This window comes from Pungitius pungitius, chromosome 11 (assembly GCF_949316345.1).
Source record: "Pungitius pungitius chromosome 11, fPunPun2.1, whole genome shotgun sequence".
NCBI classification, from domain to species: Eukaryota; Metazoa; Chordata; class Actinopteri; order Perciformes; family Gasterosteidae; genus Pungitius; species Pungitius pungitius.
In genome coordinates this window covers 12,751,431-12,777,505 of record NC_084910.1, presented here as the reverse complement: position 1 = coordinate 12,777,505, position 26,075 = coordinate 12,751,431, and the positions used below count along the sequence as shown (strand labels likewise).

Below are 26,075 nucleotides of genomic sequence, written 5' to 3'. Positions count from 1 at the left end.
CGACTAACTGAAGTGTAGAGTATTCTGCTCCTTTAATACTCCAATGACTTCCTCTCAAACTGGCGTCATGTCAGTGAAACTATGTCGTCATAAACCAAAAGCGTCTGCAATGGCTCGCAAAATATAGTTGCACCACAACTAAATGTACTATGCAAGGATTTCACTATCTCTGCAGGTTTTATGATGTTTAATAATTAAGTTCTTTACTAGTTAAGTACAGTATAAAGCCGGCATGAAGAGTTTGCTGTGCACTTAGCAAAGTACTAAAACCCCAAAGGTGTGACCCCATTCCACCTATAGACTATTTTACAGAAGCAATCTTCATGTTTGGTGCAATAGATGCACATCTGCTGGTTGTAGTTTGTAAATGTATAGAAACATATGGCTGAGGTAGATGGACACTCACCGATGAAGTTATGACTTTTAGTTAATTCTAAGAATCCCAAGAAAATCTCTCTTGATGTCAAAAAAGAAAATTCACAAAGTCATTTCAATTATTTTTACGCTGATTTACTCAGTTTTAAGATGAAAAATAAATAAGATATTTCATATTTCTTGCCAGAATCGTATTCCCGGCACTGCAGAGAAACCTTACTAGATATTCATGATGTTTTATAGAAAATATATTTGAATAGACAACTACATGAATATTGTTATTATTTAATGAAATGTTTATTTCTACAGTCCCGGGCACGCCTTTAGGAATAGTGACACACAGCATTATCCTTATGGCGGACCTGTGACAGACAGGTGGACGACAGGGGGCGCCGGTTCACCGGCACGGATGGGTCAGCCAGTCGCGAGGAACTGAAGTTTGGTGGTGTTTGTGCGCATGCGCAGATGACACTGTTTGTCCTGTTTCGTTGGTTGACTTTTACCTGTGAAGGTAGACTAGTTTCGATTCGCCGGCGGGTTGATGAACAACAGCCACCGGAGTCCGGTTCAGAGATTATTCGACTTTTAACACCCGCCTCCCCGGCCCAGTGCGGCTCTCGCTGCGGGGCGTCGGAAGGGTTTTCTCCGGTATTTTAGAGTCGGTGCGCAACCGCGAGAGAAGCAGGAGGCAGGTGCACAAGAGAGGACAGGGCAGGCTGGGGGAGGAGGAGGAGGGCTGCTTGCATTTCCGCGAGAGAGTCCCGTCGTTTACACCGGGGCGAATGGTTGAAAATCAACAGTTTGGCGCCTCTGTGGTCGATCCGTGTTAGTTTCATTAGTATGCGGCTGGAGTCTCTCCCAGCCACCCAGCACACCCCATCCTGCTGCCGACATCCAGCCTGAGGATTGATCGGAAGCCCCCGAAGTCTCCTTCGTGCCTGCTAAGTGACTCCTCGCCCCGGGGAGGACGAGGAGGAGGAGGAGGACGCGTCGGGACCCCGGCTTCTCCGACCGCTGTGAGGGGCAGTTTTTACGGACACGGCACGGACCTCCGCGCCTCGCGGTCCGGGAAGATGATGGGCTTTTTGCGCCGGACCTTCAGCCGCCGCTCTCGGAGCCGCTTCCTGGCGAGAGAGAGGGACGAGCGGGACGGTAAAGGGGGGGGAGGAGGAGCAGCAGGAGGAGGGGGAGGAGGAGGAGGAGGGATGACCGGGAACCCTTTGCTCCTGGCCCATCAGCAGCAGGTCGTACACGCGCCCGCCGTGGTCAGCGGGGGGGCGTCGGTTCACATCCCGGCGGCCGGGACGGCGAGGACCACCATCACCTGCCGGGTGCTGCTGCTGGACGGCTCGGATGTCAACGTGGATTTGCCTGTGAGTGAGTGCCCTGGAGCCGGTGCGCGGCTCTGTGCGTTGACGAGGTGATAGAGCCAGGTCTGGGGACCCCGTGGGGACCCCGTGGGGACCCAGCGGGGGCTCCTGGTGGTTCGGTGTGAAAGTGAGAGACAGGTTAACTGCACTGAAATGTGGCATATTAATCCTGGAGTTAGGGCCCTGGTCAATTTGCTTTACACTTTTTTTTAAATTCAAGATATAAAGAGAAATGTAATCTCATTAATGAGTTGAACACAGTCCCGATTAGATAATATGTTCAAAATGAAATATTTATTTACCATTCATCTAGAAAATTAATCTTCTGTATTGGCTATTTTTCACCATTTTATGTAAATTAAAAAGTACTTAGAAGATTTGGACGGATGGCAAAACGATCAATATGGAGACCTCATCTTTGGATATAAACAACTATTTATTCAGTTCAACTCAGTTTCAACAGTTTAAACTATTTATACTATGTATTCAGTTGACAAAGGATGCACTTTGCACTTAAAGTTCTAATGGATCAAGAACAAAGTGTCTATTAGAAGTTTGGCCCAGAAAAGTTTCACTGCCTGTAGTGTCATAGGGGCCATATTGGTGTGTGTGGGCCTCTTTCCTGTGAGAGTAGCTGCTCCAGATGGTGTTATGACCAGCCAAGTCATCGAGAAACCCACCTAAGACGGAAACTAAAGCTGCCCAAACCTGTTTGCTCTTTTACAACATCTTCCTTTCACTTTGTTTGTCTTCTCTCTCTTTCTGACTCTATTTGCTTGTATCTGATTTTCTTCAAGAAAGATCTCAAAATGTAATGTAATCTCTGCTCTCCCCTTGTCTCTCTGCCATTTTCCCCTCTTAATCTTCTTTCACGCTCCCTCTGCGGCCTGTTCCCTTGCTCAGATTATTACTCTTTCACACTGCCTCATCACCTCTCCTCCTCCTCCTCCTCCTCCTCCTCCTCCTTTCCTCGCCTGTTCTCCATCCATCTCCCTCTATTCCCTGACTCCCTGATCTGATTTATAACCGTGGGGACTCTGTGCAACGTACAATGGCTACGAGTGTGTGAAGGGTAGGTGGGATGATGAGCGAGTGTGTGGGCATTCGTGCGCAAGTGGCTTCTCCTAAGATGTTTTTACGCTTTGAAGGTTGCGTGTGTCACCGAAGCTGCTGCGTGCATGCGTCACCTCTGAAACGCTCGGACGGTGTATAATGGCTTCTCGGAGCGCAGAGTATTTCTTTCGCGGCCCGACGGGGATCTTACAGCAATAACACGAAGCAACAGCTGCAACAACAAAATGACACAGAGCTCTTCAAGCTGGTGGCTTAGTCAAAGGTGTGTTGGAACAAGTTGGTGCATACCAGGTGTGCTGAGCAGAGACTTTCCCAGTAAAGCTCATTAGCCTGTCCCTTCAGGCTAAATGCAGCCAATACCCAAGGTGGAACCGAAACAGTCAAATATTAACTCACGTGTGTCACATTTTTGCTACATCATGTGCCCCCTCTCGCTCCACGTCCCCAATCCCTTAATACCACTGATTTCCCCACACTTTCATAGGCCCACCAGGAAGCTGTTATCAGGATCCAAAGTACAAGGCTGTCATCTTTCTACACCACCACTGTGTGTGGAATATGGGTCGGGCCGGGGTCGGGTCTTCATGAGGGACATCTGCTCATGAATTGTTCAGATGACGTTTGGGTGACAATGTTTCCAGTTGTGCAATAAGCGCAGTCACTTGTGTGTTATGTTTTGACCCACTGGTACACGCAGACCGCCGCCTTTAACCCATTTTGCACCTTATCGTCTTTTGTGGCTGAATTGGGTGAAACTCGAGTTTCAAGATTCAATTCACCTTGAGGGGATCAGGTTACAACAACGCAGGAAATGAGAATAAACACACATGAAGCTCACAGTATTGGACCTTTTGTTCTTCTTTTGTAGAGCAAGTCTAAAGGCCAGGACCTTTTTGACCAGATCATGTATCACATAGATCTGGTGGAGACGGACTACTTTGGATTGCAGTACATGGACACAGAGCAAGTCTCGGTGAGTAACGGACCTCTTACTTCTCTCATAGTCGAACAGAAGCTGATTAAAGTCATTTTCACCTTCCTATTCTTCTTCTTCTAGCACTGGCTGGATATGTCCAAGCTAATAAAGAAACAGATTCGAGGTAAGTTGAACTCACTGCTTTTAAAGTTACGCCTACTCGTGTGTGTGTGTGTGTGTGTGTGTGTGTGTGTGTGTGTGGAAGCAGTTAAGTGGGGAGCAGGTGGCGCATTGTTTAATGTTGACATGGTGATCAGCATGTGCATTCGGTCACAGAGGGATGAATGTTACAGGAGAGACTGCCGGGCCCTGCTCGCTCTGCCGTCCTTTTGTAGTTAGGGATTCTCAAAAGAGAAGTTTAATCCACGACTTTTCCATTTTTGATAACTAACTACGTATCCCTGTTAATGTCCACTCTTTTACATGTGTACACTCCTGCACCCATACAGAATTGTTTTTACATTTTTCACTTTTAGACGGGCCTCCATACAGGCTGTTCTTCAGAGTGAAATTTTACTCTTCGGAGCCAAATAACCTGCGTGAGGAATTTACAAGGTAAAAATCTCACACACAAATCACACACATGGATTTTCTCAGGAGGCCCGTGCGGAGCTCCAAAGCGGATGTGGGGCTAATTACTTTGCTGCTGTGAGCGGATTCAAATCCAGGCCAAACGGCCAGAGACTTGTTCAAACATCATAGATGAGGAAAAGTCTGTGATACTTTAATTGATTTATGGAGGGTGTGCCTCTCACTCTGTGTTGTTTTTCTTTCTTTTCACACCAACAGGTATCTGTTCGTGTTGCAGCTTCGTCAAGACATTCTGTCTGGCAAGTAAGTCTCTGTTAACGCACACATACATCAACATCACAGTGTGAAATACTCAGACAGACACATGGATGCATAGACACCCATATCTACGTGTTGTGTTTTACATTAGTTTGATATTTTTGGGAATGTGTTTATTTGCTGTCAGTGAGTTGAGAGAAAAACCGAAGCGGAGAACTTGATGCTGAACGAGTACTTACAAATAATTACGATAGAAAGTAGGTTACAAGGTCCTTATAAAATGTGGAAACATACAATTACTTCTTGTCCTAATTACTCACCTGTCAATGTGGTTATTATGAGTTCAAGTTGTTTGATATGTTAATGAACCTGTGAAGCAACAGCTGGCCTTGTCTCAGTCATTGCAAATGCATGGTGTGCGACCAATTATTCTAAACCCCATAACTTGATTTATAATACCAATGGAGAGCCCAAAGTTAATAACAACACTGAATATGATCCTGGTTTATAAGAAAAAGAGTTTCAGAATTATGCCAAAGTCATTTTGGGGTCATTTCTCTCTATCTGTCAAGAATGCCGGTGCTCAAGAGTAACGTCACACGGGTCACCTACATTGCAGTTAAGGGGCACGTTTGCTCACTTCCACACAAACACAAGCCTGCAAGCACAAACACACTCAGACAGCGTGGTTTCCTTCTCCCTCCTCCTGACTATCTGGGCCACCCATCCCCAGAGTCCGGCTCTATTATAAAGCTCAAGATCAGGAACAGCGGAGGGCTGCTTATTTTAGGTAAAAGGGTTGCTCCTCTTCTCCTTGACAAGCGCACACGCACACACACGCACACGCACACAGTGTAGGGCATTCGTCATTATGTCAATCCAACAGATAATAACGTTTTGCTCATCAGCAGTGTCTCTTTGTCTCCGGTCAGATTGAAATGTCCGTACGATGTCTCAGTAGAGCTGGCGGCATTTTGTTTACAAAGTAAGTAGACATTTAAATTGATTTTTCACGTTTTTGGAAGGCAATAAATCTCCATTTGTTTCACTGTGATAGGAAAATCTGCTTGCAACATTTAGTCCCCTCGTGAAATTTTATTTTTTATTTATTGTCTAATTTATCATTAGGTGGAGGAGCAGGTTTTTCTTTCTCAGGGATGCGTTTACTTTGACATCCAAGTAGGAAATCTATGCCAGCAAAACTTTCTCTATATAGCTAATTTCATTTTTGAAGCAGAATGTGAGCAACCACAGAGGTTGCCGCCACAAATGGAGAGTTTCAAGATAAACTTAACATACTTTACATTACATGTCGTTTAGCTGAGGCTTTCATCCAAAGCGACTTACGATAAGTGCATCACATACATCCGTACAATGCTCCGAGCTTCCTGAAAATATAACTGTTGATATCTTGGTGTGTGCGTTTGTACTTGATGTGTCTTTGCTTCCACATCCAGGTGAGCTGGGAGACTGTGATCCCCTGGAGCACTCTCCTGAGCTGGTGTCTGAGTTTCGTTTCACTCCCAAACAGAGCGGGCCCATGGAGGCGGACATCTTTGGCGGGTGGTTGGACCTCCGGTGAGTTTGTACATGAACTCGACGTCAGACTTGCGTCTATAATTGTTACTTTTTCGACCACATTCCAACCCTTGCGTCTGCACTTGTTGCCACAAAGGTGACTTACGGGGAGGGTGTCTGGGGAACCGAGCGGGTTCATCTCCTCATTGGATGAAAAAAACGGGGCAGGAAAGGAAGACATTCTCCTCTTGTCTTTCAGCGCCAGCGTTTGAACTGATGAGATCTAAATCTCCCCCCCCCCCCCCCTCCTCCCCCTCTCCTCACCCTCAGCCCAGCTCTCACTGGTTGTATGAAGGATTAAGGGATTAATCCCTGGAGGGTCCTGATTGATTCCGGGCAGTGTTTAACCCAGCCACGGTCTGATTGCTCCCATCTCGGATTAGATTACATACACATATGCTGCGCTTCACCGACTGAGCCACACACGGACGGACTCACACTGAGTTCACAGTCATTCTAACGCACAACACAGAGGCTGAGTCAGGGACGCAGCCGGAGGGTTGCCCGCTCCTCACACCAATTACCGGTGGAAGTCGTGCAGCAATTGGCGTTTTTGACAGAGTGATATTTGTTATTTTACAAACTTAACATGACGTATGATTAAATCCGCAGGGGAAAGAGCCCGTCAGAAGCAGAGATTTCTTTTCTCAACAAATGCAAGTGGCTGGAACTTTACGGAGTAGATATGCACTTTGTCAAGGTGTGTGAGTGTATTTGAATTCATAAATGTCAAGTCATTGAAACTGTCTTGCAACTAAAGGATTTTGTTTTGTTTCTTTAGGGCAGAGACGGAGGTGAATATGCACTCGGTCTCACTCCTACTGGCATTTTAGTATTTGAAGGTCACAACAAAATTGGCCTCTTCTTTTGGTAAGTACATTGAAAGCATCTCTAAACCAATGGTTCCCTGTGTGGGTGCTGTGGTACCTTTGGGAGGGGGGTGCAACAAAGTCTGTCCTCTTTGAATCACAGTAAATGTCTAAATGGATTATTTCATATCGAGCAGGAAGTCCGCAGAGCAACATAACATAATATGCGGGGGGGGGGGGGGGGGGGGGGTTGTGCGTAAATGAGAAAAGGCCTACTCTAAATAAATGATATTGGTATTATTATACCTGATGCTATGGTTTGCCATTGTTTGGAAATCCCTGCTAATTATCTTGACCTTAAAAAATGAGATTTGAGCCTGAGTTATATAGAGCCATTGGTTTTGTTCTTCATGCGTGTCTCTGTGTGTTATCCAGGCCAAAAATCACTCGGCTGGATTTCAAAAGGAGTCGACTCACGTTGGTCGTGGTGGAGGATGACGATCAGGTTTGTATCCTGTCGCAAACACTAACCCACACCTTGGGCGCAAAGAATCGCAAGAGGACACACAAAAACCACACACACAAAGTGTCTAACGGTGTAAATGTATTTTTCTGATTTCAGGACCGGGAGCAGGAGCACACATTTGTGTTCCAGCTGGACAGCTCCAAGAACTGCAAGCACCTGTGGAAGTGTGCCGTGGAGAGCCACGCCTTCTTTCGGCTACGCCAACCGACTACGGGCAAGGCCAGCCGCAACGACTTCACGCGACTCGGGTCTCGCTTCAGATTCAGGTAGACGCCAGAGTTGGACCAACAAAGGCTCCTCCCACTCACGAAGTACATCATTAACAGCTGAAACGGCACTACGGAGGGTTGAGGACAAGTTGTCTCACACAGGTAGTTGTGGCCAGCACTAGTCCCGGCACATGGGAGATGGCGTGTCACATTAAACAGAGCCTGTGTATCTATGGTTACAGCGTATCTATGGTTACATGGACCAGTTCCTATGGCGACTGAAATGTTCCCTTCGTATTGTTTGTTTTCTTCTGACTATTATCAGAGATGGTCAAAGCAAATTCTCACACTTGAAGGCCGTTCCTGACATTTGATAGAGTGGTGAGTTACAGCGTTACAACGTCAGTTTCACTTCAGTCAGGAATTCAAAACCTAGACGGCGGACGTAAAAACAGGAACACCTGTAGGGTTTACTGTAATCAGTGTGATAAACATACTGATGTATGCGGAGGTGTTTTTTGAGTGCCGGTTTCTGAGTATTTGAGGGTGCCAAAGAAAAAATTTAAGAGCAAAAAAAGTAAATTAAATAGAAATATACTTAAACAGCTTGTGAATTTCTAGAGCTGAATTACTTTAATTGCAATTCTGCGTTATTTCTGTTTTTTGAACTACTTCATACATATTATTTAAACCTCTGAAACATAAAGGAACAATATTCTCCTCAAAGATTATATCTATCAAACAGCTAAAAGAAGCAGTTTCCCTGTTGGTGCCACAATTTGTTTTTATCCTTAAAGATACTGTTTTGTGTTTTTCTTAGTGGAAAAACCGAGTATCAGGCAACTCACGGAGGCAGACTGAGGAGGGCCAGCACATTCGAGAGAAGGCCGAGCAAGAGATACCCCTCCCGCACACAGTCGCTGGGCAAAGGTGAGTCTTATCAGCACATGCAAAAGCTGATGACTAACAGCACCTACTTAGTCCTTTATGTGCCGCTCCAAATATCACAAAGGTCACATACTGTTTTAATTCACTGTCATTTTGGAAAGGTTGATTATTTAAGAGAAATGCAAAACCTGCAGCTTGTAAAATAGTCCAAAAATGAGGTACTAATTCAAAAGGTTGCTTTTACTTAAGTAGGTTGTTTCTATCTTGTCCAAAAAATATATCCCCACCTTCTGTGAGCTATAGTAGCTTATACATGAATGATCAGGGGCAGGTTGTAAACTGTATTTACTTCCACAAACCTTGTATTTATTGGACCGTTACAGTCATTTAGCCCTGTAAAAACAAATACAAATGAACCAATGAAGTTTTGATAACTGCTGAGCATCAGATTAACAACACATACTCAAAAGGTTTGGAGTAAAAAACAGATTTACACAATAAATGACAGTTCAGATAAATGAGGATAAAACCACAAATAGTCATTTTCTCTCTCTCTCTCTCTCTCTCTAGTTGCCATTTCTCCAGCCAAGCCGTTGCTTATCAGGTAAAATACACAAAAACAACCCCATATATATATATATACAGAATACACATATGTCATTTGTATTACTGTACATGTGAAAACATTCCATTTATTACATTCATTCCTTATCCTTTAACGTGAACCTTAATCCACGTAACGCCCTGGATAATCTTAACGCAGACACAAAAAAAGCCCTCAGTAAAAAAAGAATAAAATGTTTGTCCCTTTATAGGGTTTTTCTCACCTTGTGAGAATACTTGCTTGCTTTGTATGAAAAAGAGGTTCATGTTTTCAGTTTGTTTTCTGCTACCGGTGATCGTTGTCCATATTTTCTAGCTCTCACGCCAGCCCTGATCCCAGCCTGCATCGAGTGAGTGACCTCGCATGACCTACTTTTACGCACGCATACGCGCAAGAGGCCCTGATCGGGCTCCACTCTTGTTACAACATTTCATTTCAGCTCAATCCGCCTCCTGTTTTCCCCTTGCAGTACCAGCACAACATTCCCATTGGCCACGAGCCGTGGCACCCACCCCACACGGCGCTCACCCCTCCGGTCTACCTGCACCCCGCCGGACACACACCACCACACAGGTTAGACCATCAACCACAGAAAGCAGGGTGCACAGATACTCCAGCATATTGGTTTTTTAAATTGCTTTGAGAAGAGGATGTGAGTGAATCTCAGGGGTCCTTGATCAGTAATTGACTGGACGGCACGTCTCTTTATTTTAGACAGGGTCACTTGTTTCACGTTCCAAACGATCTTTTTCACCACAATCCATGCCACTCATAAACCTTACAAGTCTGTGTGTGTCTTGTCTCCATGCTTTCCATGTGTGTTATGTGTGTGTGTGTGTGTGATCCTCCATTTCTCTGTGACGTTCAGGCCTACTCACGAGTTTGCAAGTCCTGTGTCCGGTCATCCTCCCGTCCCACAGCGAACCAGCGGCACCTTCCCTGGATCAATCAGTGTGGTTTACAGGGATAAGGTCATGACCGCACTTTGACCTCTGTTTGAACTGGAAATCTGTTCGCAACGTAGGCTCTTTTCACTGAGAGTTACAAAGACTGGTGTCCCAGGGAGAGAGGCTCCGTTGAGGATTCAATGGGAAAAGTTGGCCGCATCATCGCCATCACCTCTGTCACCATCCATTTGTCGCATCGCCTCATCTGTTTCACTGTGCACCGTCATGAGATGTCCCGAAGAGAAGCAATGGGAGAGACGTGAGGGGAAAGGGACACGTGCAACCGGAAGTTGTTTTAAATATGCCCTCTTATTGACACTGTCAACAGTTGCATGGACAGCTGCTGTGACACGCAGCTCGTGGAGGCCAAAAGGCACTTTAAAACTGACCACCTTTGTAAATGCTCCTTTCATGCAGTTACTCAGTCAAATCTAAAAGACAATAAATCAAAGACATCTTTTGAATAAGTATGACTTTTACATGCCTATAATACAAAAATGCATTTAATCTACGTGGAAACCATAGATTGCACCTTTAATTCCAGGACATGTTTTTAAATGTTCTCCAGTGTCAAAGTAACATTGTCATAGTCGTCTCATGCCTGCACCCTTAAACTGGAGAAGCTCATAGCTAATGTGGAATGTTTCTTTATGCTGCAAGTTTGCCAAAATGTAAAGTTGTAGCTCACAGCGAAATCAATAACTTTTGTGAAACTGATATATTTCCTGTTTACAGATCCCAAATCCACCAAATTTCTACTAAAAACTACAGCATGTTTGTTAGTAAGAATACCAAAAATAGAAGCGACAAAATCCATTAATACTTCTTCTACTGAATATTAGTTGTTGGTGTTTGTGTTTGTCTAAGGCTCAGAATGTCTCATCAACATGGTTCATACACAAATATAAAGTGTCAGAGTTTTAAAAACCTTTGTATAGAGTAAATCACACCACTAGAACACAAATGAAAATAGGACTAGGTTTAATAGCTTTGGGCCTTGCTTTACTTTTGAACCCTTTCGTGTACTCGTAGTATGTGTTTTAATCCTTCATGATGTTTACCGTGTGTCTTCATGTCAAATGTCATGACACTAATTTATCAATATCACTTTAGTTAGAGTGAGATAAGGTAAGAAGTGCTTTCAGAATGAGGTCACTCTTAACAGATAGAAGGGTTAAGCACATACAGGATGCTGGGTTTAGGGAGTGAGCTGCTTTAAAATGTATAGTTCAGTGGGAAAAAGAGGCATGAAATCGAATCCTGCGTTATGTGTTGTTATGCTTTCAAAGAGTAAACATTATGTTATTATAGTAGCTTATGTTGAATCAACCAACTGTTTACAGAAATGTGGCCATTGTTTTGCATTATACTGTGTGGACTTAACTCAAATAAACTAAATGTTTATAATTCCAAAGAAAATGTAAAATCTACAAAGGTCATTCATTGTTTTATAACTTTTGCCCACTTGTAACAGTCATAACGTCTTTCTCCACATCTACAATGGTGTTCGTTGACTATTCTTAAGATCCTTGTGACAGAAAGTTTGAATTATTATTATTCAAAGGGAAATAGTAGGAAACATTGTTTACGGAAAAAGACGATACCTTGACCGTACCTGTTGTCTTTAGTTTCCCTCTGAGTGGACCTGCTTCAGACCATCAGTTCAGCATTGAAGAAAATGAGACTTTGTATTCTGGCAAAATCCACCACCATCATCGCCGCCACACACACAGCCAGGAAACGCTGTGTCACACACACAACAAGAACAGTGAGTAGGCTCAGCCAATCCGGGATATGTCAATTTACAAAAATATAACTTGAAGAATCAGACAGAAAACATGCTTTGCCACTTTGATGATTGATTTTGCTCTAAAATAAAGATAATCTATCCAAGTATGACATATTTAAATATGGTTTAGTGATGAGGCCGGCAGGTTCTGTCCCCCGTCTCTTCTACTGAAAGTGCACTGTGGCGGTATCTCTCTAAACTTCCCCTTTTTAAATACATTTCCTTAGGATCTTTCTTTCTTTACAATGTATATATTTTTTATTGATACAAAAGAAAAGCTTCTGTAAAAATCCACTACTGTGTCTTCATGTCAAATGTTATGACGCTAATTTATCAATATCACTTTAGTTAGAGTGAGATAACACAGTGATACGATTATTTACACTGAATTCATCAATTATGCCATAACTAACCAAATGAGTCTGTTCATGCCAAATAATCAATGGTGTTCAAAATATATTATGTCCACACAATGACTAATGTAGCCTGGAGTTAATTTTGTCATTCATCTTTGTGTGCATTAGAACGTCGAGCTCCTCACTGCCCTGGAGATGAGTTGGATATATCCCAGTCCCTGCTCAAGGCTCTAGAGGCGGATAGTGAATCGCCCTCCTGGCCTTCTCTGCACGTCAACATGGACAACAAGGTGAGACACTGCCCCTAAACACTCCCCCCCCCCCCCCCCCCCCCCCCGCTATTTGCTTTACTCCATGTTCCCCTGCCAGGGGGAGGAGAAGCAGCTGTCTGAAAAGTCTCTTCACCCTTCCAACTCCCCGGCGATGCTCCCTGACCATCTTAAGTGCAACATCCTCAAGGCCCAGATGGAAGCGGCCTTCAGGGTGAGTACCGATGCCGGCGCCAGCCCTGACCCTCGTAGCCTTGTGTCCTGTGCGGTGTAAATAACAGCAGCCATCCTCTTTTCCTCCACGTCGAAGAAGGAAGCTCCAAGCTCCTCGCCGAGAGGAAAACGCTCAAACGAGACCTTTAATGACAGGCAGGTGCCATCGTTCTTTTGTCACGTGCTCAACTGTGTTTCTACACACGTGGTTTTTCGGACTAACTCCCCATGTGACCGTGACTCTGGTCCTCAGGTATCAAAGCTCGTCCCAAGACTCGGCTGCATCCAGTCTGACAGCAGAGAAGACACAGCATCGGCAAGACCTGAACCCAACGCCGGAGAGGCTTCATCGCAAAGACCAAACAAGCACCGACCGCAGGAAACGACTGGTCAGACAGTTCAGCTTGTGAGTGCACATCACCTACGATTTTCTATCTCTCAACCAGCCCTTGAGCGTTCACAGGAGGAAGCGTCCCTACAATTGTGCCGCGGAGTACTTAAAACCGAAAGCAGCAACATGCCATTCGGCTCAATCTGCAGGTTGTGTGAGTCATTTAGTCCCTCTCAACCCATCTCTTACGCAGTAACCATGAAGATGAAGATAATCTCCCAGAAGCACTTGCGGCAATCTCCTCCCAGAGTGCAGCAGGGTCGGGGTCTAGCGGCTCATTGGACAGACAGATACAGCCGTCCATTTACCCACAGGTGCTCTCACACACGCACACACAACTCAAAAATCCAGAGCGCATGTTTGTTGAACGCCTCTTAGGATTACTTGTAAGTAAACAGCGGAATGTCTGTGTGTGTGTCTGCTTGTGTGCGTGTGTCTATACATTGATGTTTATTCCAGGTGGATAAAATGCCAGCATTGGAGCTGAGTAGTCCATGCTGTCCCTCTCCTTCGCCTTCTCCCCATCCCTCCCCTTCTTACTACCATAGCTCCATTCCTCGTCTGGCCCCTTACCTTGCTGCCCATAATGACAGGTAACGCATCACAATTTGCAAAAATCTCCCTCCACAGATCTGAAGTAAGGATTCTGGGGCATCGTGGTCTACTGGTTAGGAGACAAACCATATAACCCGTGCTGCAGCTAACAATTATTTTCATTATCCATTAACATGCTGAATATTGTCTCAATTAATCTATTTCTAGTTTTGTCTCTAAGATGAGAAAATGGTTTTAAATAAAGACAAAAAAACAGCCCATGGTGACAAACGTCTTTTTTGGTCTGACCAAGAGTTCAAAACCAGGTGTGACAAAGACACAGACTCCAATCTTCAAACTTCTTACGACATGAGGTTTTAATTTTTCTATGTCTGTAGCGGAGAAGAAATGAGGTTGGACAGAGAGAAGATACTAAGAGCCCTCCTGATGACGGAGCTCTGAGACCTTGACCCTTCACCACTGTGACGTCATCATCGTCAGACCTGGCGTTTGGTGAGGAAAGCGAGAACATAGGACCGAAAGCTGTTGGCCACGGTCAACATTTGTATATTTGCATAATACATTCAGTTAAAAATATATATTTCCATAAAATGCAATATAATATATTTGCTTGATTGTTTATTTTAGAAGGGCGGTTCTTTAAATGCATCTAAGTGAAACTGTCACACACATCACAGACAAGCTACAGATGTGACCGGTGCTGCCTGCATGATAAATATGCTCCATGATGAATTATTAATCTGACTTACTGTCGGGTTGCGTCTAACTTTTATGTCATCAACCCATCAACACTGTGTCCATGTTCAGGCTTAAACTGTATTTCAGACGGCGACTGTTGAAGCATCGATCTCTGCACTTTAAATTAAACCGGCCAAAGTAAAAGTCAATTTTATTAGTTTTTCCGAACATCACAATAAAAATGCCACGTTCCTTGTGTCAGAGAGCCTTTTTGCAGCATTTTTAAGAACGTTGCTGAACAGAACGAAGTGAAGGTGAACCGAATCTGCTCATTGTCCGGATTGTCTCGCAGCTGTAGTCTCAGTTCACCCACTAGAAGGAGACATATCTGCAGCCGAGCACTTTGATCCTGTATTACAGGTTTTCAGATGAAAAGGGTTGTGCGTCACAACTTTTTAAATGCAGTTTCACTGGTTGAAAAGACGAAAAGTTATTTTATTGGTGTGCTTTTGTTTTGAGCTGCTTCACTACTTTGTTTCACCACTTGTTTTGTCACAGCCACATGAGAGGGGCCTGATAATTTGCTGCTGTACTATATGTGTTGATTGTGGTTGGGTCCTAATAAAAGTTACGTCATCCGTTTGACAACTCTATAGCAGCATCTTTGGTCTTTGCACTGACATGACAATGTGGTATGGCCTCACCTTGCATGCCTTTTGTGGTTTCTGTGTATATGCATGCCTCACCCACCCAGTGAGGGAATGTTGTTTTTAGGCTATTACTGCCTCTAACACACCTACAGTCTCAGGTACGGTACAGTGAGTCAATGTGTATTTTCCCTCTGTTCTCTCTCTCATTGAAGCACAGCATGTTAGAAAATCATCTTCATGCAAGGTGCAATGGAGAGAATCTGGAATGAGTTAAGACATTTTAAAACGTGCCTTTACTATATACGGCATCCTCAAAACGCTGTTATTTTTTATGAAACTGTTCGTTAGATTTAACCTCATAACTAATTCAGTGTTTCCCCTAGGTTTACAGATTTGGGAGGAATGGAGAACACAGCAGAACTAATAAAATAACAATGTTCTTTAGGAAAGCTTGGGATCTGGAGCTAAATAGAAAATGAATGAAATGACTTTTCCATATAAGGGTAGGAGAAAAAGACTCATTTATAAACGTTGTGCATGACACAAAGAATTAAATCTTGTTCTTGAACGTACGGAATTTGTGCAAATTGTATAATGCCGAAAAATGTGTAAACTATTGTCAGGGTTAACACAATTATAGCTTCCTTTGAAATAATATAGTATTTCCCACTAAACTCCCCAAAGGAGGTGATGGGAGTTCTAAACAAAAGTATCTTAGACTTTGTTGTATTTGTTGTATCCGAAAGGTGTTACTATGCTGGTTAAGGCAGTGTTTTGTCAGTGGGAGTATGAGTGAGTGTATTTAAGAGGGATCAAGTTGGGTGGGGTGCACAAGATTGTATTACACAATGCTAAATCAGCCCCGCGGGGGGGTCTGTCTTGGTTTAATATGCCTTACTTCTCTCTTTCCCATTCCCACACTCTGTATTCTTACCTTTTCCAAAAAGAAAATAAATGAAAAGGCCATCCTTTTAGAGGTATCCATTCTTTACCATGGCGTGTGTGTGTGTGTGTGTGTGTGTGTGTGTGTGTGTGTGTGTGTGAGAAAGGACAGTACTGAGGACAGAGAGGGAGTTCCCACAGTTTTGCCTTCGGCCAATTCTGTCATTCAGACAACTCCACCTGTGTGTGCTCCTTCCCAAAGTTCATAGCCCAATAAGCCAAGTGGGGTAAAGGAAAATAGTGAAATGAAACACCTGAAAGCGGGAAGATGTTGTGTTTATTGTCTTTTCATAATTTCTCCGGACAAACGTGACTTTAAATTCCCACTGTAGAAACATGGAGCCCGAAGAGCAACCTTGCAGGGTGCAAATGGAAAATAAGATACACATCAGAGGTGTCCTTCATTTCCTTCTTAATATTCCATCTACTACCCAATGATTTTGTAATCAAGAGAAATGTGTGTTTGCTTAATTTCATCCCTGACATCAGAGTAGTAGACGATGGAAAGAAGACAAGGCAAGTGCGATGGACTCATGTTTGCTGTCTTGTCTGAGCAAAGTCCATTTTAGTAGAAAGTACCTCTGACTCTAGAGATTCACTCACTAAGATGAGAACTTGTGACATGAGTCCTCTTGTTGTTCTTGTGTTTATGTTGAAGAGCCCTCGGACTGTCCTCCGTTAAAAAGGGGAGTCCAAAACAAATGGAAAGATGACATTGGGATTACACAGCATGGAAACAGGGTACACAAGGAAAAGAGGGGCCGTAAAAGTGTGAGGTGTCACATTTGCTTAAGTGAAGTCTGGATCAGACTCTATCTGACAAGCTCACAGTGTAACGCAAATGTTCTCGTTCAAAGGTACTGCTATTTTAATCATTTGTAGTCTTATTGATTAGCAGTGCATTGATATTTGGCATTATGTAAACATCTTAAAGTTTTACTACTGACTTCTTCATGCACTAAAGCTTCCAATACAATAACTGTGTACTGCATCCAACATGTAAAAAACATAAAATGTTTTGCATCAAAAGATTAAGAGACTATTAAGACGTATCAACACAGCCATGCATAATACTCATTTTCATCTCTTTCTCACACACACACACACAAACTTTCACAGTCATTCTTTTTTTGTTTGGCTAGCAAATATATCAGTGGTTATAATATCGTAACATAGTAAAAAAAAATCTCTATAAAGCTTTAAAATGTGCAATATAAGACAAAAAACTGCTGTTTTGGCTAAAGACAATGATTTTGGTATAAAATACATTAATTTTGGTTCTTAAAGATATAAATAACTAGTCTAAAAGACTATTCAAAATCCTAACAATACAATACATACAAATCTTTGATATTTATCAAATTGTCATATGACCTAAATTTGTGACCCTACAGCAGGGCCAGGTCAAGGTACGGCCCCGCCTGGTTGGTCATAAGAGCTGGGAGGGACATGAGAGGAGCGTTTCCTCCGCTGGGCTGACCAATCAGACTGCTGCTCAGGAGAGACACAGACTCTGCGGGACTCTGGAGGAATAGAGGAAGAAAGGAATATTATTCTGGCATAACAGCTTCAAATAACAGGAACCCTTACACTAGCACCATTTATAACCCATCACCTTCTCAGCCAAATAAAGGCTCCGCCTGTTGTCACTACACTACACCACCAATTGACCGCTCGCAAAACAACGCCACCCGTGGTAACCGTCGCTACGCCTGTGAAGCTTCACATTGCACAACACAATAATAACTGCGTCAACTTTACCAATGAAAGTTACAATACTTACGTTTTACTCTCTTTGCTAGCACTTATGGCGTTACAGGTGTGTGTTTTGAACAGTTTCTTTTGTTTTATTTGTATCTTTTGTAGCCATCGTGTGGTCTTTGTTTGTTCGGCTGTCGTAACGATATTTTAACTCGCAGCGCTAGCAGAGACAAATCAGTAGGCTACACACAATAAGAATCCACGGATATCCAAATTCGTGAGATACAGAGTTGCTTTGCCGTTATGGCATGTGTAGGAATCCAAAGCTTGACAGGCCTGCTGTCCTTGTTGCAGTTCGTAGGCTGTGATTGTTACTGATCAGAGGTGGAGCGCACGGAGCGGTCAATTAACCCTTTGCTATAGCTGTAGCCCATAAATAACTTCTTGGCAGGACAGAAATGTGATTCGATAAAGCACAGTGCCATAAAAAGCGAAACAGTTTTATCTAACCACTCAACCCAATCAGAATTGTGCCTATTGTCGCTGATGTGTGTGGTTTACAAAGAAATGTTGCTGTTGTGTTGAGCCCCCTAAACCCTGATCACCAGTTGAGCCCCAAGCCACAGCTACAACCACCGCCATAAACTGAATCACCCTCGCTGAGCCCTCAGCCAATCCTTACCTGCCACCCGCCTCACACACCTTAAATACACACCCATTCTTTGGGCTGCGTTAGCAAAGTCCCGGTCGGGTCGTGAGCGTGCACATGCCCGTGAGCGTGCATGAGAGCATCCTCGGGGGCATACTGTGTTGTGGTGAAGGGGGGAGGAATAACAAAGAGGAAGCTGAGTGACAAGCAACCATGAACCTAGAGGCCACACAGATCTGTAAACTCCAGGGTGGTTTGTCTCTTGATTTGGTATAAACTATTGCTGATCATATCCCTGGGATTCTTCGCTCTCTTTGTGTTTAAGTAAGAGCTGATTTTCTCCAATTCAAGTCTAAGCAAGCAGCTGAGTGTGTGTGACAGAAGAGGGAGAGTAGACAGGATAAACTAGTTTAATGACCTCTGGGCAAACACAGTGGATGGCTGAGAATAGACAACCACAAGAGAAGGACATTTGAATCCACTGGAATCCTGAACTCGGGAGAGGCACACAGCATTTGCATGTATAATTAACTGTTCTGATGAAGGTAACTAAGCATTTAGGTTCATTTGTTGGGACTAGTCCTTTACCTGGTATCCTTGCACTGCGTTGATGAGGTCCTTAACTCCGTTGCCATTGTAGGTCAGACCCGGCATGCGAATCAAGCCCCCCGGGGACGAGAGGGAGGAGGGGGAGGGAAAGAAACCTAGTGTGGTAGGTGAGCCTGGTGGACTGCAGGAAGACAGAAAAAAAAGAAAAGAATTGAAAAAGACTGGAAGGTGGGTGTTTCTCATTAAACAGAAAAAACGTGCACACTTAATTTGATCAAGTCCTCTGACACCACCGTGTTCAGTTGTTAGCGACTCTTGTTGCAGCCTTTTCTCTTTGCCGAGAAGCATTATACTGTTCCTTGTATATTTAGTAGAGTATGTTGAAGTGGATAAGCACACAATTTAACAAGAATTACTTTGTAATTGTGGCTGTGCAGTAAATAGTTCAGCAGCTGTCAGCAATGGATGACATGTAATTAGATACAGTTTCTGGAAATGTTGCACACGTGTTCTTCGAGTTAGGGTTAAACCTACCTGTGCAAACAGAAGGTTCAGGTATTATTTGCGTACTCAGCAACACTCAGCATGTAAGTAAACACTGTCTGACATTCTGGAGCCAGAAGCTTGCTCTTGAATCCTTCTTGAAGTGGTTAATTCCAAGTGTGATTAACATGTAGAGTGAATTCATCTTATTTAATGAAATTAAACTTTTCATTTTCAAACATGGTTAGTTATACACATACGCCCTAAAATATTATTTATCCATATTCTATCAGGATATCATTCTGCAGAAAGACAATAGTATTGAAAGTGTTCCAGCACTGTTTCATCTGTAACCCTAGGAATAAAATGTATTTCTACCTAGGATAGTAGGTCGTGTAATTCATGTACATCGGAGTGGAGGCGGGGTAGTAGGCGTGTCCTGGTGGTAAGGGCCGTGGCGCCAGCATCATTTGACCAATGGAAGGGTAGAGGGCAGCAGCTGCCTCTGCAGACATGATGGGTGGAGCAGGGGCGAAGGAGTAGGACGGTGGAGTCAAACCTGGAGAAGAAAGAACAGAAGGAGAGACACAATACTTACGAAAAGAAAAAAACTATACGGAAATAGAGAGCCATGATTGTGAAGTCTGGTAATCGTATATTTTTGAAAGAGCCGCTCATGCAAACATGCAAACAATGACCAACATTACTGAGCACCTGTTCTACCCATCAATCATAAAAGAACCTCATCTCGTTCTCACTACAAACCGAACACGTCTCAATCGCTGTGTCGAATGCTCTTCCCTTCTATATACAAACAATTCTCCTCACTTTGGAAAATTTGGGGAGTGCACCAGTGCACATTCATGGGGAAGGACTACACACACGGAGAACAAAGCACATTTCTACGCACCGGCGTTCAGCTCTACCCACCTTCCCAACAGCTCGATTGGATTGGACAAGCACAGGAGGCGCGCGCACAGACACACACACACACACCTACCAAGGCTGAATCCCACAACCACCACTAATAAATCTGAAAGGGCTGGAGAGTTGTGAGCCTTTTTCACATGTCATAGGCTTGTTGCCTTGCCAACACTTTTCCAACCCTGTCAGATTTTTGTAATCAAGCAGTGTCAAAGTTGTAAAATTAAGAACGGGTAACAAACATGCTGCTAAAAAATACATAAACTACAATCAGAATGTGTGAAAACGGGTAAAATAAAGTGTAGAATAAACTGTAAACATGTCGGGGTTCTCAGTACATGCAGGCGGCTAATTGAAATCCCAATAAATTACAAAGAGGTAATACACACACACACACACACACACAGTTTTGAATCCTCCTGGGCAGATCAGATGTCCCCTACCTCCTACAGTACTCGATTGGAGAAAACCCAGAAAACCCTGCCGCCCCCCCACGGCAGGAGACCACCTACCCTGCAGTCCCGAAGCACCCCGAGCTCCCAGCAGCACTTACGTCTGGACTTACATGGCGGCGGGCTGAGCCCTGTCCCACTCCGGATGTGTGCATGTGTATGTGTGTGGGAGAGCGAGCCTCCCATGAGCACCAGGCCCATCTCCTCGGTGCTGCAGGGGAACACCTCCACGTAGCGGCTGTTGGGCCCCCGCTGACTGGACATGATCTGCTTGTGCAGCCGCTGTGAGGCCTGGATAGCCCGCTCTGCTGACGTCAGCTGGATGAAGCAGTCCCCTGATGGACGGGCCTGGGGACAGAGACAGTCAGAAATTACTCGGCAGCTCTGTGTCAGAAAGCATGCGAAGGGTGATGGGCGTGTCTGTGCGCCTGTTGCCGGTACCTGCTGGTTGAGGACCATGTGCACGCCATGCGGTCTGATATCTTGCGTAAACTCGCCCAGGAAGGTGAGAATGTCCTCTATGCTCGCCGTGTATGGCAGCCCCCTCAGCCTCAGGCAGTCCCGCATCCTGCCAGGAGGGGGCAGGAGAGACACCGAGGGCAGCATTGAGACCAGAGGGGCAGGGGCCACTGAGATCAAAGGGGCCGACGAGTACCGGTTCAACACCTAAAAGAACACACAGTTACAAATGGCTTAACCTGCCTGCAGCAAAGACAGTCAAGGACACAGAACTGAGTTGATTTCAGGAAAGACTGTCCTTTCTCAAATCTCTAGAAAAGAAATACTTAAACCAAAGACCATAATACATACATAAAAAATGTATACAGTGTATACACACTTAGAAACATGCAGCCTGGAGTAAATTTAAGCACAAAACGCGTGTACAACAAAGACAAATCATTATCTGCGTGTTGAAACATCAGTGAGAAGCTTGCTACTTTATTTTTTTTTTTTACTCCTCAGTCCGTCAAGCAAAACTCAGGAGAAGAAGCGTCTAAATATGATATTGTTGTGGGTTGCTGCGAGCTTATTAGTTCACAAAGAAAAGAAAATTTGCTCCCACCCACCTGACATGAGAGGGAGACAGACCAACCTAAAAAAGTGACTAGTAATGTTTCACATTTGTGTTTAGGGGGATACATCTCTCACACTGTGTGCACACACAAACTAATAATCATTCAATAAACTTAATTAAAGATAAATGATGCATATACATTTTCTAGAGGCTAAAAATTAACACACCCACAAATATGCACATGGCATACCACACATTGCAAAAAGAACCACACCCACATTCAGGCGGACACATCGACGTACCTGTTGAACTTCTGCTGCCGTACTTTTGAACAGCTCAATATATCTTCTCCCAAGGATTTCCTTATGTTTCCTCAGAGCACACTGAGCGTGTTCCTCACAGGCAAATAAAACAAAGGCATCTCCAGTGGGGCGGCCGTCTGGGTAGCGAACAAAAAGGATGCCATCCTTCCCTCCGCTGACCGGACACGTCTCTTTGAGGCCCTCCTCCGGGGAGAAAAAAGTGAGCACCTGCTCGTTTGTGGCAGTGAAAGGAAGACCTCGCATCCTCACTATGATCTGGTCCTCACGGGACAGGAACATTGCGACCTCATTGGAGGTACCTGGCCACACACACACAAAATAAAGGAATACAATTGACCGTCTGTTGACATGAAACATCTTAACTATGCATTGTTGAGGAACTTGAGAGGTATCACAGGGATTTGGTTATGACCAATGTTAATGAAAAGGTCAAATACTTTGCAGTGCACATTGTTATAACTGCTCACCTCCTGCAATCTTCAGGAAGTCTTCCCCTGAAGCTTTGTAAACCTGCCATAAGAAGAGAACGGTGCAGACATAAGGATTTCTTGTCATTTCATGTGTGGCTTAAGGTTAGGTTGTGCAGCGGATTCACCAGACTAAAAAATGCGCAGTTGGGTTCAGATGGGTTACCTCTATGTATCTGTTGCCCATGTGGTGTTTGTGTCTCTGCAGTGCCAGGTCTCGGTGTTCTTCACTGACAAAACGAACAAGAGCTTCCCCGTTCCTCCTCCCCTGAGCGTTAAGACACAACGCAGCACCTCCTCTATAAAACACAACGTTACGGAGAATGAACCTCATGTTAATAGCAGCATTAAATATATATCATGTTGGCCGATCAATACAAGGTCTTCACAAGTGAGTGGGCCTTTAGTATAGCTACAACGCACTTGGCAATGTTGAGTCCTCTGAAGAATCGAGCAATGTCCTGGTCAGAAGACTGCCATGGCAACCCCCTAGCTCTGATGACTGTGTTGTCACACACTTTCTCCATTTTACTGCTGCAAACACAAACACAAACACTCACACATTAACAACACAGGAGTCAACTGAGTTAACATTAGTGGCAGAGAACAAAAAGAATATGCATGTTGAGCAAACTTTACTTACCAAGTACCAGTCTCAAACTTCTCACTAACTCTTTCCTCGGTAGAAAATGTGTGGCCTAACGGGAGAGCATGAGAGTTTAGTTTTACATTATGAATTCCACCACATCACCTAAAATAAAATATTAAAATACTTAGGATTCCTTTTGTGGGAACTCAAGATAAACGGCAAATAATTTAAGGGCTGAAACTCAAATGATTTCACGGGTTATGCCTTTGCCAATCAATATCTCCATCTACTGATTTTTTGGCATCAAACAAGTTTGAAACTGTGGGAAGATACCGCAAGATTATTAAGTCTTGTTTTGTCCAACCACCGATAAGACATAATCCAAAAGTATTAAAATGATGAATGCCTAAAAAGCAGCAAGTCCCAGCTACTGGAGAAGACACCAGGAAATAATTCAAATATTTGCTTAAGAAAAGACTCAAACGATGATTTGATTAATTTAATCTTTCATTTTCACTCAGGTCTCCATTTCCTTAATTATCTTTTCATGAGTGCTTTGGAAGTTGCAAACTTTTCTTATCTGCCTTTCAAAAGGCAGAGCAGCCATTTACATCCAACTAACTGACACATTCCTGATGTTTCACTTTAGTGGGAAATCAAAAAAATGATACTCACTAGATGGCTCAGAAAGCAGTGCAAGGACAATGCTGCCCATAATCTGGACCAGCTGGACTACTATTTCTGCCGGCAATATGGCTGATGGATCCAGTGTGGCTGAGGGGTCCCAGATAGCGGGCAAATCAACAGGTATACTAAGAGCTGAGGAGGGGGGCCGTCAAGGAAAGCTAACAAGGAATCAGGGTTTGACAAAAAAGGCACAAGAAAGTAGCAAGCAAGGAAAGAGAAACTAAACCCAGAGAAGTTAGTTATCCTGTTCCAGTGGGTGTGAGTGGTTTGTTCTGTTGGCTGAACACACACTCGCTCACCGAGCGCTAAGCAAGGCGCTGCCATTGTTTCCCTATTTGCATTTCAAAACCTCTAGTCTTGCAGCCAACACCCCGTGGCTTATAAACTGTGTGTGTGTTGTGTGTTTCTGAGTGATGTAGCGCTCAATAGATCAAGCTGAACATGCAGATAAATAACCATTTAGTGTCTGAAATAGTCTTGAACATTGAATGCATTACACAAAAAGTATTCGTTCACAGACATTCACTGGCACAACCAACTCAAACAGCTGTCATGTTAAAGGATACACTCTGCCATGTTGTGTACATTCAAAGCCTTGAGGTCAGATGTGGGGAAGCGCTTCTTGAACTCTTTCCGAAGGTCAAAGAAAGAGTTGAAACAGTCTGGGACAAGGATGTTCTGTAGAGAAATAAAAAGAACGCACGTGAACACAGGGCTGCGAGGCAGCTGCCGTTTTATTGCCATCATATTGGTGTTTGCACAAGCCAGTAGAATAATCTCTGTGCAAGCCTTCACACAGGTTCCAAGACATCTTCATGCGCACGGGCGTCAGTCATTAGACAGGTCCTATAGACCAGGAGCACACAAGTGCTGACACAACACATCCCTTTGTGGCTGTGTGAGAGCACTGACGGTTCCTGTGGCACTGAGTGATCTGTCCTCCCATGCTGCAAGGCGTTCACCCATCCAGCTCGCTCACTCACTCACCTTGCTGGCAGCCTCGGGGTGAATCACTTGGCGGATGTGAAGGGGCCCGTCTGTACACAAACACACCGACGTGCCTGCGCCCGCGCTGTTCACCTCGTTCGTCAGTTGTAAACAAAACTGCAAAAAGAATAAACGCCAAACGTTAAAGGAAAGAAGAAGAAAACAAGAAAACCCCAGGCAGTGATAGTAACTATGTAATAAAAAAAAAATCATGTTTTTTTTTACGACAGTGAGGTTATTACCAAGTTCAATGCGGTCTCAAGATTTGTGGCCGTGAACACATTATCTGCTCTGGATTTATTCTCCTTTTCTGCGCTCTCCTCCACCTCATCCTCCTCCTCCTCCTCCTTTTCCTCAGCCAAGTCTGAAAGGTCCGGCTTAATGAGCAGCTCATTCACCTTGCTCAACTGGTTAAGAGGGGGAGAAAGAAAAAAACACGTCAGTCTTGAAACAGAAGCCTCCTTACAGACTCACATGCTGTAGGCTGCTACAAAAGCATTAAATGTCTGCAATATAGAACTCTATTACATTTGACATACTATACTATCATAATATGAGACCTTACATTGGAGATGTCATTAGAAGATTATTTCTGTCCTCCAAACATACCAAAACAAATTCAGACCCTATTTGAGACCTTAAATGTCCGCTCACCAAAGTCACAGAATTATTATAAATGCACTTTGTTTGTATTCGAGTCCATTTCCATTACAAGTTTTTACCTGTCCTCTCCTGTATTTACCACTGCAACTCCCAATGAGGAATAACGATAACTAAAGGTAATAAGACGTCTGGTACCACGTTTTACCTTTTTGTTCTTTACGTCCACGAGCTGCCAAACCAACTGCTCGAGCTCCTTCTCGTCAGATCCAAGCAGCGCTCCGCTCGCACCAGATGTGGCGGTGAAAAACACCACCAGGTAGTCTACCTGTGCCGTCATCTGGACACACAGCCCCCCGAAAAACGAATAATCTAATTCCGCACAAAAGTAGGCCGAAGGACAATTATCGGAGATACGCCGGAGAGGAGACACACGCGGGAGTAAAATCACTTATAATTTGACACCTGAGCGCAACGGTGAGGTGCGTAAATCCAAGTTTCGCCGCGTGTCGAATTGTACGTGAAGCCTGCCGCAGTCACCATAGCGCAGTAATGGCTGAACGTTCTCGGTTTCTGTGAAGCATCTACCTGTGTGTCCACGTGACTCTGTACCTGCCCCCTCCCTCCTTCAGGTGGTTTGTTGATTAGGACGTGGCATACC

General features: G+C 44.1%; 2 protein-coding genes across 10 annotated transcripts; one reads left to right on the top strand and one right to left on the bottom strand.

Annotated features, from left to right (window-relative positions):
* Positions 1 to 872: 872 nt before the first annotated feature.
* Positions 873 to 15,038, top strand: epb41l4b (erythrocyte membrane protein band 4.1 like 4B). Of its 5 annotated transcripts, none has more exons than XM_037453776.2 (23): positions 873 to 1,748; positions 3,688 to 3,792; positions 3,877 to 3,919; positions 4,272 to 4,350; positions 4,585 to 4,629; positions 5,517 to 5,569; positions 6,042 to 6,162; positions 6,775 to 6,862; positions 6,944 to 7,032; positions 7,407 to 7,476; positions 7,594 to 7,763; positions 8,527 to 8,636; positions 9,165 to 9,198; positions 9,514 to 9,547; positions 9,668 to 9,771; positions 11,774 to 11,913; positions 12,459 to 12,580; positions 12,675 to 12,773; positions 12,873 to 12,928; positions 13,026 to 13,178; positions 13,357 to 13,477; positions 13,623 to 13,756; positions 14,096 to 15,038. In XM_037453776.2, the coding sequence occupies exons 1-23, from the start codon at positions 1,449 to 1,451 to the stop codon at positions 14,157 to 14,159; spliced, it is 2,334 nt and encodes a 777-aa protein (XP_037309673.2). In that variant the 5' UTR covers positions 873 to 1,448; the 3' UTR covers positions 14,160 to 15,038. The 5 variants fall into 5 exon arrangements, with proteins under 5 accessions (XP_037309673.2, XP_037309672.2, XP_037309671.2 ...); XM_037453775.2 differs by having other exon boundaries at positions 12,870 to 12,928; XM_037453774.2 differs by having other exon boundaries at positions 12,672 to 12,773; positions 12,870 to 12,928.
* A 1,183-nt stretch (positions 15,039 to 16,221) lies between these two features.
* Positions 16,222 to 25,991, bottom strand: esrp1 (epithelial splicing regulatory protein 1). Of its 5 annotated transcripts, none has more exons than XM_037453778.2 (16): positions 25,623 to 25,991; positions 25,057 to 25,221; positions 24,815 to 24,931; positions 24,394 to 24,505; positions 23,816 to 23,959; positions 23,195 to 23,249; positions 22,975 to 23,085; positions 22,718 to 22,850; positions 22,552 to 22,594; positions 22,064 to 22,383; positions 21,188 to 21,412; positions 20,848 to 21,094; positions 19,749 to 19,929; positions 18,927 to 19,068; positions 18,405 to 18,494; positions 16,222 to 17,511 (listed from the first exon to the last, which is right to left on the bottom strand). In XM_037453778.2, exons 1-16 carry the CDS (start codon positions 25,752 to 25,754, stop codon positions 17,377 to 17,379), a joined length of 2,352 nt encoding a protein of 783 aa, XP_037309675.2. In that variant the 5' UTR covers positions 25,755 to 25,991; the 3' UTR covers positions 16,222 to 17,376. The 5 variants fall into 5 exon arrangements, with proteins under 5 accessions (XP_037309675.2, XP_037309676.2, XP_037309677.2 ...); XM_037453779.2 differs by having other exon boundaries at positions 20,860 to 21,094; positions 25,623 to 25,990; XM_037453782.2 differs by having other exon boundaries at positions 17,372 to 17,511; positions 18,372 to 18,494; positions 25,623 to 25,990.
* Between the last annotated feature and the right edge of the window lie 84 nt (positions 25,992 to 26,075).

Bases quoted from the DNA above. Each gene is read 5' to 3' on its own strand.
- epb41l4b (XM_037453772.2), top strand. From the start codon at position 1,449: ATGATGGGCTTTTTGCGCCGGACCTTCAGCCGCCGCTCTCGGAGCCGC. The intron at 6,163-6,774 runs GTGAGTTTGTAC...TTAAATCCGCAG, and splicing joins GGCGGGTGGTTGGACCTCCG to GGGAAAGAGCCCGTCAGAAG. The intron at 9,548-9,667 runs GTGAGTGACCTC...TTCCCCTTGCAG, and splicing joins CTGATCCCAGCCTGCATCGA to TACCAGCACAACATTCCCAT.
- esrp1 (XM_037453778.2), bottom strand. From the start codon at position 25,754: ATGACGGCACAGGTAGACTACCTGGTGGTGTTTTTCACCGCCACATCT. The intron at 23,250-23,815 runs GTGAGTATCATT...CTCTCCCGTTAG, and splicing joins ACTGCTTTCTGAGCCATCTA to GCCACACATTTTCTACCGAG. The intron at 22,595-22,717 runs GTAACCCATCTG...TTCTTATGGCAG, and splicing joins TGGGCAACAGATACATAGAG to GTTTACAAAGCTTCAGGGGA.